Here is a 13,087-nt window from a genome sequence, read left to right as displayed (position 1 = left end):
AGTAGAGAGTTGATGCTTGACTGACGGAGCATGAAAACTCAGTAGCTGATTTGATCAGAACTGTAAAGTTTTGCATGAAGTTACCTTTTTCATTAAAAATAAGGTTTTGTTTTGAAATCTTCATAATGGATTGTAATTAGCTCTCAGTGTTCATCTGTAAATTCTTGCAGTATCCAAAATAAAAGACAAATCTAAATGATGTAAAAAAATACCTGAACTTAATATTTTCATCACTGCCTTTTGAAAAGTGAAGTTCAAAGTAACGATGAACAGAGGAACTGTTTTTCTCTTCAAAGGTCTTCATCTTGTCAGAAATAACCTTGAATCTTGATTATACTTTGGTCCATTTAGAACTCATTTTAGAATAGGTAGGAGAAACAGGCTCCTACAGAGAGGAAAACAAATCAAAGCCATATGGCTTAACTTTCAGGAACTTCATATTGGCTACAGCTGACACGACCCCAGCACACATCTCTTCAGCGCAACATGTGGCCTTAAAACTGATAAAGAACAAATGGTTTCCAGAGGTTAGACCGGCATCTTGCATGGCAACTTCCACAACACTGGACTGTGAGTGTGAATAAATGACACAATGCTTTATACAACTAGAGTCAAAGAGAAACATGTAAATGCTAAATAAGTCCTTTATGTCCTTTTACAATGTCTCAATTCAAGTCAAAACATGTTGCAAATTAATCTATTTTTAATAATAATCTGGGTAAATACAAACAATCATAATCAAATAATTATTTGTACGCGGTTATACAGTATTATATCACAACGTTAGATTACATTTTTAGGCATCATGTTCTTTCTGTCCAGTTATTAATACAATAATGACAGCTAATATAATGTGAGTGAATGCTGCCATCTTGTGGTTAAAGGTGACTTCATCGGGAAAGGTAATATACGTTTAATTCATTAAAACATATTTTTTCTACACAATGCATCACAAGAGCATGACTTCATATTATACAAACGTATCATCTCCTTATGTGAAGAATATATAAAAGATATGAATTATTGTGAAACATCCACACTGAAGGGTCTAAGGTCTCTGTGGCCCTCTTCTCCTCGCTCTGATAAGGGTGGTGGGCTCCTGGACCGTCCCCCTGTAAGGAGGCCTCCTCTGTGCTCGCAGTGGAGATCTCAGTCCGACACCGGGGGGAACCCTCTGTACGGGACGCTGAGGCAGAGCAAACCTGCCCTGCTTGAGGTCGTCCACAAAACCCTCCACACTGTCAAACTTTGAGGTGAGTCTACCCAGCTCGTCTTTCAGAGAGTTGAACTGCCTGTAGAGGTCTCCCAGGGCCTCGGACAGAGGCTGGATCCTGGACACATGTAGAGGCATTTAGGAAAGTACAAGAGAGCAAATGGTTTCATTATTTGAATGAGCTTTGGCAATGTTTTCATGAGCTGACATGAAATAGGAACATTGTTTACTTGCAATACATAACCAAGACAAGAGCTCATGAGCTTAAAGTCACAACATGTTGTTAAGCAGGAGCAGCCCCACCACATGCAGAAACATCAGGATAGCAGACATAAAGAACGGAAGTCCCTTTTAAAGAATCTGAAAATATAGTTTAGGAAAGGACACGTGCAGTAAGCACTGCATCTGATATGGTTGATCAGGAATGTCCGTTACTAGTTGTTAGTATCATGTCCCAGAGCCAAAACACTGAACTTATCAGAACACAATATTACGCAATACACAGAACATCTACGGGTGAAACATTTCCCATTGGCACATTCTCCATAGTGAGGTCATTTACAAAGTTGAGTTGGCTTTGTGTGGATGGGATCACTTACTTGCTCTGATAGTTCAGTTGTCATGCGCAGAGCAAAGCAAGTTATATAATTTATTATTAACCACAATTGCAAACCATTAAAAGCACACTGACATCACTGACTGTTGTTATTCTCACTCTTACTCAACATGTTCTCTTCTTGATCTTGTTTGAGCATACCAGCAATACAATTTAAAGTGAGAAGCCGTTGTGACCCACCTGTTGTATTCAGGCAGGACTGAAGCGTGGTCATTGATCAGCAGATCTTTCACTTGGGTTAAAATGGCATATTTCCAGTTGTCCAGTACCTGGGTCAAATTGGAGCAAGTCTTGCCATTGGTGTGTCCTGCTGAAGACAGAAATGTAGACGAGGAGATAATATTCATCCTTATCTTTCCAAACAGAATCTTCATTTGAGTGTTTTTTTATTTTTAAACAATACTTTATTTAGGATTAACAAATTGAGGAAAACCGAAATTGACCACAGACTTTCCCTGACCTTTAGAGTCCCAACGTGAGGTTTCCTGCTTCCTTTTCTGAGCTCTGCATGTTAAGAATAATTGGTTTAAAAGCATTGAAATGCTTGTATCCGAACAATAGTTGATGAAATGTATCCATAACTTTAATCCATTTAATATTGAAAACATAAATAAATAAATATACACTCTAGCATCAAACATACTCTCTGAAATGTTCACATTTTTTTTTCTTATTGATTCATACATTTCCATGAAACCTTGTGTTTTTTATTACAGACCTGTTTTTCCTCATATTTATTAATTAAATATGTTCATTAACATTCAGGCATCAGAATGGTTATTATAAATAATGTTTTAATGGAATAGAGACAGAGAGACAAACATATGTGTTGTTTTTAGCTGCTTACAATAGTTACGATCCTAGAATAAATCTGAAACAATGAGCAACTGAAAGTGAGTTTTCATCCTCCCTCTCTTCCTTGAAGAATGAATTAAACTATTTTCCCTCCACAAAAGATAAGTGATACATCAATAGTGAAAAGTATGCAGATTGTCCCAAAGCTCCTCCTCCTGTCAGCCACTCTCAGTTTCAGTGTTCAAGTATGAAAGGGCTCCTCCAGCTCCTCCTCTCCTCATCCTCCAAACCCTCTCCTCTGTCAGCAGTGAGCTCACTTTCTTAGTTCCAAGACCCTCCTCACACACTGACACCATGCTGGGGACCCTCTGCACTCTCATCACTGCTCTAACATGTAAGCAGGCTGACTGACTGCAGCTCTGACCTCATGTTGGATTCATCAGTCTGTGTGTTTCTCTTGACTCCATGTCCTCTTGTTGTTTCCAGGTGTGAGTGGTGTGACGGTGGTGACACAGAAGCCTGTAGTGACGGTGAGGAAAGGAGAGACAGCCTCCATGGACTGTAACCTGGGGACTGTTACTGATAGCAGTGCTCGCTGGTACAAACAGATTCCTGGAGGAGTTCCTCAGTTTGTATTAAATAGTTATCACGGCTGGAGCGCTCCAACCTATGGCTCTGGTTTTTCCTCTCCAAAGTTCACATCTAATCATCAGTCTACATCAGATTATCGTTTGATCATCAGCAATGTGGAGGAGGGAGACTCAGCAGTCTATCACTGTCAAACATGGGATGACTTTGCTAAAGAGAACGTATCACAGTGATTTACACCGTGACAAAAACCTCCTCACAAGAACTTCTGCTTTTTCAGTCTCTGACACATCTGATAACAGAGCCTTCTAAAACTAACTATCACACCATATGTGCAATCAGTTGTTAAAAATCATTTAATGCTCTTATTGGATTAATTTACACAATAACAGATTAAATTATAAATGTATTTTTAACCTTCCATACACTCTTTGAAAATAAAAGGAAAAGGAAGGAAGTAAAATCTACTATGATACATTCAATCTGACATGTATTTATAGTTTTTGGATTTAAAATCTACATTTTCTTGCCACATACTTTCTATAACCATAAAACATGTTAAAGTTTGAAAAAACTAAATGTGATCATTACTCGATTAAATATATACCCTCTTGCCAAGACTGTCATGATTTGTACATGTCCAGCTGCTACAAAAGTGACAGGAAACTGACTACATGAATGCAGTGTCTTGAGACACACCCCAATGTCATAATTCACAGTTTGGAGATAACATAATGTAGCTGATTTATGTTCAGCTAAAGCACACCTAAAAGACAACGCTTGATTAAACTCAAATCAGGCAGAACTTTTTCATTTGTTTGTAGGTCAGTTTGTGTTATTAGGTAAACCTGTGGTAAGAATATTTAAACAAGTGAGGGTGCAAACCTTTTTCCTATGTAAAAACTGGAGATTTGATCAGGATCCATCTCACAGGACTGAATAATACTTGAGCAAAGGACATTAACAGACTTCCAAACCCATAATCCTTACATTAACATTATGAGATTGCTGGTAAGATTCAACGCCACAACGAAAATCAAATAAAAAAAACATATCTTGGTTTGAAAGTGAATGAAAACATGCTGAGTGTAGAAACTCCTCCTCCTGCACTTCTCCTCTCTCAGTGTGTTTATAAGCTTCAGTCTCTCTTCTCCTCTCACTCTGCTCACCTCTCAGCTGGACAGTAAGGGACGTTTACAGCACACACTGACACCATGCTGGGGACCCTCTGCACTCTCATCACTGCTCTAACATGTAAGATATTCTTATCATTCTTTTTACAGCCCATATTTTCACACATACACCTCTCACTCATGTCTGTTCCTCTATGTTGACAGGTGTTGATGCAGTGATAGTGCTGACTCAGACGCCTGCTGTCCACACAGTCTCTACAGGACGAGAGGTTGTTCTCAACTGCAACGTGGAGAGAGATCATAATTCAGTCCATTGGTATAAACAAGTTCCTGGAGAAGCTCCTCAGTATGTCCTTACATTTCATCATTCTAGCAGTTCACCAACCTTTGGATCAGGATTCTCTTCAGACAGATTCAACTCTAAAGCCTCATCAACAACAGATTATCAGTTCATCATTAAGCAGGCAGAGGCAGGAGACTCTGCTCAGTATTACTGTGGGATGTGGGATAGCTCTGCTTCTGCAGCTGTATCACAGTGATTCACACCGTGACAAAAACCTCAGTGAGAGACTCACTACAGTTTTAATGAATTCTGAGAGCATTCTCATTAATGTTATTCTCTGTCTGATGTTGATATGTGGACGTATATCTAAGAAGACTCAAAATGCATTCCTCAAGTCCAGCAGAGTTTTGGAATATAATCAGCCTGATGAAGTGAAGGAGATGTTGACAGTGAAAGTTGCTCTCAGCAGGATGTTTCAGTTCCGCTCCCCTCATCAGTGAGAGTCAGGAGGTTTTTGTACAGCCATGTATACAAACTGAATCACTGTGGTATTCGGACAAGGCACCAAGCTGATTGTGACAAGTAAGTACTTTCTAACTCATCGTGAAACAGGATATATTTAATTTTTCTGTATGAATAGTAATAATCATTGTTTGTGTTGCTTATTTTTTTAAATATTAAGAATGTTTTTCATTAAATAACAGACTGGTTTTCAGATATTCATGCCAAGCTGTACATTTGAAGCTAATGGAACAATCTCAAATGCTCACAATGTTTAAAATATTTTATAGAAATATTTTAAAACAATTTATTGGTTGAGGACATTTTATCAGATTGTGTAACATTCATAAATTATATTTAATATGAAGGCTCATTATATGTGCATTGTAATATCAATACTGAATGTGTGTGCTTAGTCTTACATTTAAGGATAATTTAAAATACCCCTGAATAATATTGTGGCTATATGGGATTAGTATTTTTCTCTCTTAGGTGGTTCGATACATACAAAGAAGCCGAGTTACTGATCCACCATCATATTTTGCATTGATTGAAATAAGAATTGTACACATTTAAATTCAGGATAAGACAAATAAAGTGACTTTATGAAATTATTAGTATTATTCTGAATAAATTAAAAATATTTATTGGGTTGTTTTTTATAGATTTGTTTTAAAAGGAACAGTGCTAATATTAGGTCAAGACTTCTTTTTTTCTCTTTTACCAATTTAACATGGTTTACTTTTTCAGATTGCTTGTTATAATATAAACTCATATAATAGATGATTCTGTTTCTGTCATGCTTTGTATAAATGATTTGATTAGTATTTGATGGAAGCTCTCCATGTGTTTTCAGGCTCCAGCCTCCCTCCTCCTGTCCTCACAGTCTTCCCTCCGTCCAGTGCTGAGCTCCAGGACAACAAAGCCTCTCTGCTGTGTCTGTCCAGTCAGTCTGTGCCTTTTGCAGATGTGAGCTGGTTGTCTGCTGGGAGTCCAGTGAGCAGTGGGATCTCTAGCAGCACCGCTGCTCAGCAACCCGACAAGACTTTTCAAATCAGCAGCTATCTGTCCGTCCAGACGTCAGACTGGAACATGGATAAGGTTTACACATGTAAAGTGACTCAGGGCTCCCAGACTTCAGAGCAAAACATCAAGAAGTCCGAGTGTCCCGCTGAGCAATAGTAGAGGAGCACAATGACCATTTAGTGTCTGCTGCTTTATTGTGTGTGCTGTTTGGTCATCACCAGCTTTACATGTGAGAGAACATGTGTCTGCAGGCTTGTGATAGAAATGTTGACAGTAAGAGGGAAGTGTTGTATCAGCTTTGGTAATGGCGCATTTCCTTTTTGCAAGATTTATTGAAAAATAAAAAAAATAAAAAAATATTTGAGAACAAAAAATGTGTTTGTATTTATTCATACTTTTCAATGAAATCTTGAAACTTTGAGATTAAAGACCTGTCTTTCCAAATTCGAACTAATCAAAATATGTGTATCAGAAAGCCCAATTGTTATTAGAAGTTTATTTTGAATGAAAGCAGAAGACAGAGATAAACATTACGGTCGCTGGTTTTAAGCTGCTTGCACCGGTTAAGATCTTAGAAGAAATCTGAAAAAAAGAGAAAGTGAAAGTGAGTTTTCATCCTCCGTCAGTCAAGCGTCACCTCTTTACCCCTCCTCTCTTCCGTCCCAGAATGCACCTGTAGGCCTCGTCTCCTTATTTATAGCTCCATGTAAATGAAGAGGTCAAGTGTCAGCTCTGTGTAAAGTAGTGAAACTTCTCTAACTGAAATTGTTTTCTGATACTTTGTGAGTTCCTTGACACACCGGGCACACATATTTATGTATAAAAGACAATTGAAAAGTGTATTTTGCATGATAGGTCCCCTTTAAGTCATACTTTAACTATAACAATATGAATTAATAAAAATGCCCTCCAGCATCATCCATAATGTCTGAAATGTTTCAATAATTCAGGATTTCAATTCTACTTAATCTTTCCATAACTATCTCCCTAAAAGTAAGTTTACAGACAGCAGGATTAATTCACAAAATACAGTAACAGTGACTTTGACCACTTGAGGCCTCAAAGCTAACTGATACACATTACAAAAATAAATTGATTCATGTTCAGTTAAAACAAAACCGAATGAAAACACTACATTCACATTTAATCTGATCATCTAGATGCAGACACTCTTAAATCGTTTTTAAGAGGTTGTTCTCAACTGCAAGAGAGATTTGATTAATTCAGTCAGTTGGTAAACAGGTTCCTGGAGAAGCTCCCTGATATGTCCTTAGATGTTATCATAATGAATGTTCACCCACCTTTGGATCAGGATTGTCCTCAGGCAGATTCAAGAGAGAGCCTTTCCATGAATCTTATTCTCTGTCTGATGCTGATATTCGGACGTATATATAAGAAGACTCTAAAATCAGTCCTCTCGTCCATCAGTGTTTTGGAATATAATCAGCCTGATGAAGTGAACGAGATGTTGACAGTGAAAGTTGGTCTCAGCAGGATGTTTCAGTTCCACTCCCATCTTTTTTAATTACTTTAGGAGCAAGTTCATTTTTGGTGTTATATTGACATCTTGAAGGTAATGTAATAAAGCCCCTACTCATTAAGTAAAAATAAAATAATGCAAAAAAAGTTGAATTACTACTATGACTCGCTTGTTACTGCACGGGCTCTTGTTTACTGAGAGTGTTATTATTCTTCAACATCCCAGCAGCAGAGGTGTAAAGATAGGGAACTCATTAAATAAAAAAGAACATTAGTGAGATGTTTAGCCACCATCTGGCATAGATTCTCCAAATACTGAAAAGATTATAATTGTATTTGTATTGTTACATTGTTTACATACTAATTAGCAGTGTTGGGAGTAACAATGTTAGTTACAGTAATCAGATTACATTTGTCTGTAACACGTTACTGTTGGATTAGCAGTAATAACATTAAAGTTACTACCCGTGAAATTATCTCATTACTTGGGTTACTTTTAAGGTCTTCGACGATCCGCATAACGGACAGAAAAACAAATCAAACAGCCCTTTTTGCTTGTGCTACACTCGCGACTTCATGGATTAAGGCAGTGGTTCTCAAACTTTTTCTGTCAGGCCCCCCCTTTGGAGAAAAAAAAAAGTCGGGCCCCCCCAACACAAATAGTCAGGCTCAGTGGCGGCGCCAGAAATTTCTTTTGGGGGTGCTGTGGGGTAGCTTGACGTTTCATAGAGGGTGCTCAAACATTTAGGGCTTCCCATTAATGTACCGGGCGCTACAGTGGAACTTTCTACTGCAACATTCCCCACGCATATACACAGTGAGACAGTTACAATGAAGGCTCGATAATCAGCTCACGGCATAGGGTAAAGTGCTATTTTTATAGGTGGTGTGTGGACCTCACATAGGGGGCATAAGCTCCCCCGGGAAGATTTATTTTTAAATATTGAAGTTAAATGCATCAATCTGGAGCATTTTGAGAGTAAAATGAAGAGATCTATGGATACATCTCTCAACACCCATATGAAACAGAACTGTAAACAGATTTACTTTTTCTTTATGGATATTTTACAAATCACCCTTTTAAACGTTATTCTTGTTTTACTGCCATATAGTATTTCATACCTGTTTTTCATTTATTCTCTTATTTTTGTATAACTATAATGATCATATAAACGTGTGCCTCAGAAATAATTGTTTACATTAATCGTGACCAAACCGTTTGAGACCCACTGAGATAACTTAGACTAAAGCAGTGGTTCTCAAAGTGGGGGGCGCGCCCCCCTTGGGGGGCGCAGAGGCATACCAGGGGGGGCGCGAGAGACCAGGAGGAAAAATGGTAAAAATGTAAAAGATAAAAAAATAAAAAATCATAAATTGAAAAATTATTTATTCGAAAATAATATGATGCAGTACTATTACGTCTGGGTCTCTGTGTTTCATTAAAGCTCGGCTCTGTGTGTGTGTGGAACGAGCCATTTTGTGTGCGCGAGCGAGAGAGAGAGAGCGCACTGCTACCGGGGATCGTTGTTGTTAGCTTCTGGTGCTAGCGAGCTACGCTAACGGATATAAGGAGCTTTTTCAAGAACAAAGTGGAGTGTCCTCTCCTGTCAGATTGAGAGACTCAGTGAGCTAAAGCAGGGGTTCCCAACCTTTATTGTGCCAAGGACCGGCAGATACATTAAAAAAAAATCGCGTACCGGTTGTCAATTTTAGCTGATTTTAATATTTACTCACCAGCAGGTGGCAACAGAGGCTAATTGTTTTTAACAGCCCGAAGAAATACTAATATGCATCCAAAACATATTAATAACGTTTAAAACCAGGATACAATTAAAACAAAAAATTAGGACCGCTTTACAAATATTAATATAATATATAATATAATATAGCCTAATATGGCAATATCAGGCTGTTACATTGTATGTAACAAATAATAGAACAATATGCATCCAAAACATATTAACAACGTTTAAAACCAGGATACAATCAAAACAAATTAGGACCACTGTACACATATTGATATAACTGAAATGTCAGGGAGACCCCTGGGCTTGTTTGCCAGCCATAATAACGTCATGCCGGGGCGTTCGTTCCGGTGCACTCCGACAGCATTTAGAACTACATCGAGATTAAGATTAAACTAACTTATTTTGGGAACACCCACATACCTATGGAGTTGGCCAGATGTGTGTAAATTACTGTTCATGGTAATTTGAAAACAAATGCCGTTGTTGGACACACACAAACACACCGAACATACACACACACACAGCGGAGCTGAGCAGAGCACATACACACACACATCATGTGCCTTTGTGACCGGACATTTCCTTCATACAACGAGTAATAGGGGTAATAATCAGGCCGTTCGGTGTGTGTGTGTGAAACGTAGCAGCCTGCAGTGGAGAACACAGTGAAGGCTGTGTGTACACGCTGGTGCTGCACTTCTCAGAGGCTGCCTCCTGATGCTGCAGCCATTTCATGAAGTGAAGGAGGTTTTACAAATTAAAAAAATAGCTCTACACCCCTGGCCGCAATGTCCTTAAAATGAAGTCTGAGTTCGAAATATATCTCAAATAATGTATGCACTGCCACTTCCCCACATAAACATAACAGTCTGCGATTAAACGGTTGTCCCCTGTGTGCTCCACTTCCTATTGGCGCACCAGTAACTTTCTCTGTGCATAAATGAACAATGATAAAATATTTTTAAATATTTCTAATTCTGCAAATATTACGATAAACTCACAGCCATTTCGCGGCCCGGCAGTAACACCTCCACGGCCCGGTACCGGTCCGCGGACCGGGGGTTGGGAACCCCTGAGCTAACGGACTCTCAGTGTTTAGATCACTTAGTTCACTTTAGTCCAGTGGTTCTCAAACTTTTTCTGTCAGGCCCCCCCTTTGGAGAAAAAAAAAAGTCGGGCCCCCCCAACACAAATAGTCAGGCTCAGTGGCGGCGCCAGAAATTTCTTTTGGGGGTGCTGTGGGGTAGCTTGACGTTTCATAGAGGGTGCTCAAACATTTAGGGCTTCCAATTAATGTACCGGGCGCTACAGTGGAACTTTCTACTGCAACATTCCCCACGCATATACACAGTGAGACAGTTACAATGAAGGCTCGATAATCAGCTCACGGCATAGGGTAAAGTGCTATTTTTATAGGTGGTGTGTGGACCTCACATAGGGGGCATAAGCTCCCCCGGGAAGATTTATTTTTAAATATTGAAGTTAAATGCATCAATCTGGAGCATTTTGAGAGTAAAATGAAGAGATCTATGGATACATCTCTCAACACCCATATGAAACAGAACTGTAAACAGATTTACTTTTTCTTTATGGATATTTTACAAATCACCCTTTTAAACGTTATTCTTGTTTTACTGCCATATAGTATTTCATACCTGTTTTTCATTTATTCTCTTATTTTTGTATAACTATAATGATCATATAAACGTGTGCCTCAGAAATAATTGTTTACATTAATCGTGACCAAACCGTTTGAGACCCACTGAGATAACTTAGACTAAAGTGAACTAAGTGATCTAAACACTGAGAGTCCGTTAGCTCAGGGGTTCCCAACCCCCGGTCCGCGGACCGGTACCGGGCCGTGGAGGTGTTACTGCCGGGCCGCGAAATGGCTGTGAGTTTATCGTAATATTTGCAGAATTAGAAATATTTAAAAATATTTTATCATTGTTCATTTATGCACAGAGAAAGTTACTGGTGCGCCAATAGGAAGTGGAGCACACAGGGGACAACCGTTTAATCGCAGACTGTTATGTTTATGTGGGGAAGTGGCAGTGCATACATTATTTGAGATATATTTCGAACTCAGACTTCATTTTAAGGACATTGCGGCCAGGGGTGTAGAGCTATTTTTTTAATTTGTAAAACCTCCTTCACTTCATGAAATGGCTGCAGCATCAGGAGGCAGCCTCTGAGAAGTGCAGCACCAGCGTGTACACACAGCCTTCACTGTGTTCTCCACTGCAGGCTGCTACGTTTCACACACACACACCGAACGGCCTGATTATTACCCCTATTACTCGTTGTATGAAGGAAATGTCCGGTCACAAAGGCACATGATGTGTGTGTGTATGTGCTCTGCTCAGCTCCGCTGTGTGTGTGTGTATGTTCGGTGTGTTTGTGTGTGTCCAACAACGGCATTTGTTTTCAAATTACCATGAACAGTAATTTACACACATCTGGCCAACTCCATAGGTATGTGGGTGTTCCCAAAATAAGTTAGTTTAATCTTAATCTCGATGTAGTTCTAAATGCTGTCGGAGTGCACCGGAACGAACGCCCCGGCATGACGTTATTATGGCTGGCAAACAAGCCCAGGGGTCTCCCTGACATTTCAGTTATATCAATATGTGTACAGTGGTCCTAATTTGTTTTGATTGTATCCTGGTTTTAAACGTTGTTAATATGTTTTGGATGCATATTGTTCTATTATTTGTTACATACAATGTAACAGCCTGATATTGCCATATTAGGCTATATTATATTATATATTATATTAATATTTGTAAAGCGGTCCTAATTTTTTGTTTTAATTGTATCCTGGTTTTAAACGTTATTAATATGTTTTGGATGCATATTAGTATTTCTTCGGGCTGTTAAAAACAATTAGCCTCTGTTGCCACCTGCTGGTGAGTAAATATTAAAATCAGCTAAAATTGACAACCGGTACGCGATTTTTTTTTAATGTATCTGCCGGTCCTTGGCACAATAAAGGTTGGGAACCCCTGCTTTAGCTCACTGAGTCTCTCAATCTGACAGGAGAGGACACTCCACTTTGTTCTTGAAAAAGCTCCTTATATCCGTTAGCGTAGCTCGCTAGCACCAGAAGCTAACAACAACGATCCCCGGTAGCAGTGCGCTCTCTCTCTCTCGCTCGCGCACACAAAATGGCTCGTTCCACACACACACAGAGCCGAGCTTTAATGAAACACAGAGACCCAGACGTAATAGTACTGCATCATATTATTTTCGAATAAATAATTTTTCAATTTATGATTTTTTATTTTTTTATCTTTTACATTTTTTATTTTTACCATTTTTCCTCCTGGTCTCTCGCGCCCCCCCTGGTATGCCTCTGCGCCCCCCAAGGGGGGCGCGCCCCCAACTTTGAGAACCACTGGATTAAGGGAAGCAGCATACATTTAAGAGTCTCGTAGCAGATATAAACAGTCGCAGCAAACATCGTGGAATCCACGGTGGAATTGCTGTCTTTCCGAAAAATATTGAGCAGGAAATATATATGAGTAATTCAAAAGTAATGAAACTAGAAGAACTAATTACTTTCAGCATTACTTTTTTTTAAAGTAACTAGTAGTGTGTAATGCAATTGCTTTCTTTGAGTAACTACCCCCACACTGCTATTCAGACATTTGAATACACTTTGTATTTACATTAAGATCTCAGGTCATTTCTCAGCTCTCAGAA

General features: G+C 39.0%; 1 protein-coding gene and 1 long non-coding RNA gene across 4 annotated transcripts; one reads left to right on the top strand and one right to left on the bottom strand.

Annotated features, from left to right (window-relative positions):
* Window positions 1-685: 685 nt before the first annotated feature.
* Window positions 686-2,346, bottom strand: LOC307017158. 2 transcript variants are annotated; one of them, XR_013802041.1, is made up of 3 exons: window positions 2,290-2,346; window positions 2,010-2,139; window positions 686-1,331 (listed from the first exon to the last, which is right to left on the bottom strand). It is a non-coding gene; the product is annotated as an uncharacterized lncRNA (long non-coding RNA). The 2 variants fall into 2 exon arrangements; XR_013802042.1 differs by having other exon boundaries at window positions 2,010-2,136; window positions 2,290-2,322.
* A 574-nt stretch (window positions 2,347-2,920) lies between these two features.
* LOC307016945 (immunoglobulin lambda-1 light chain-like) lies at window positions 2,921-6,514 on the top strand. Of its 2 annotated transcripts, none has more exons than XM_079646335.1 (4): window positions 2,921-3,018; window positions 3,111-3,437; window positions 5,181-5,210; window positions 5,986-6,514. In XM_079646335.1, exons 1-4 carry the CDS (start codon window positions 2,979-2,981, stop codon window positions 6,309-6,311), a joined length of 723 nt encoding a protein of 240 aa, XP_079502461.1. In that variant the 5' UTR covers window positions 2,921-2,978; the 3' UTR covers window positions 6,312-6,514. The 2 variants fall into 2 exon arrangements, with proteins under 2 accessions (XP_079502461.1, XP_079502460.1); XM_079646334.1 differs by lacking the exons at window positions 2,921-3,018; window positions 3,111-3,437 and adding exons at window positions 4,331-4,466; window positions 4,550-4,876.
* Window positions 6,515-13,087: the final 6,573 nt, after the last annotated feature.

This window comes from Notothenia rossii (genome assembly GCF_949606895.1).
Source record: "Notothenia rossii genome assembly, chromosome: 8".
In the NCBI taxonomy this organism is placed as follows: domain Eukaryota; kingdom Metazoa; phylum Chordata; class Actinopteri; order Perciformes; family Nototheniidae; genus Notothenia; species Notothenia rossii.
Note: the sequence above shows the minus strand (reverse complement) of the source record. Positions and strands in the feature narration are given on the sequence as shown.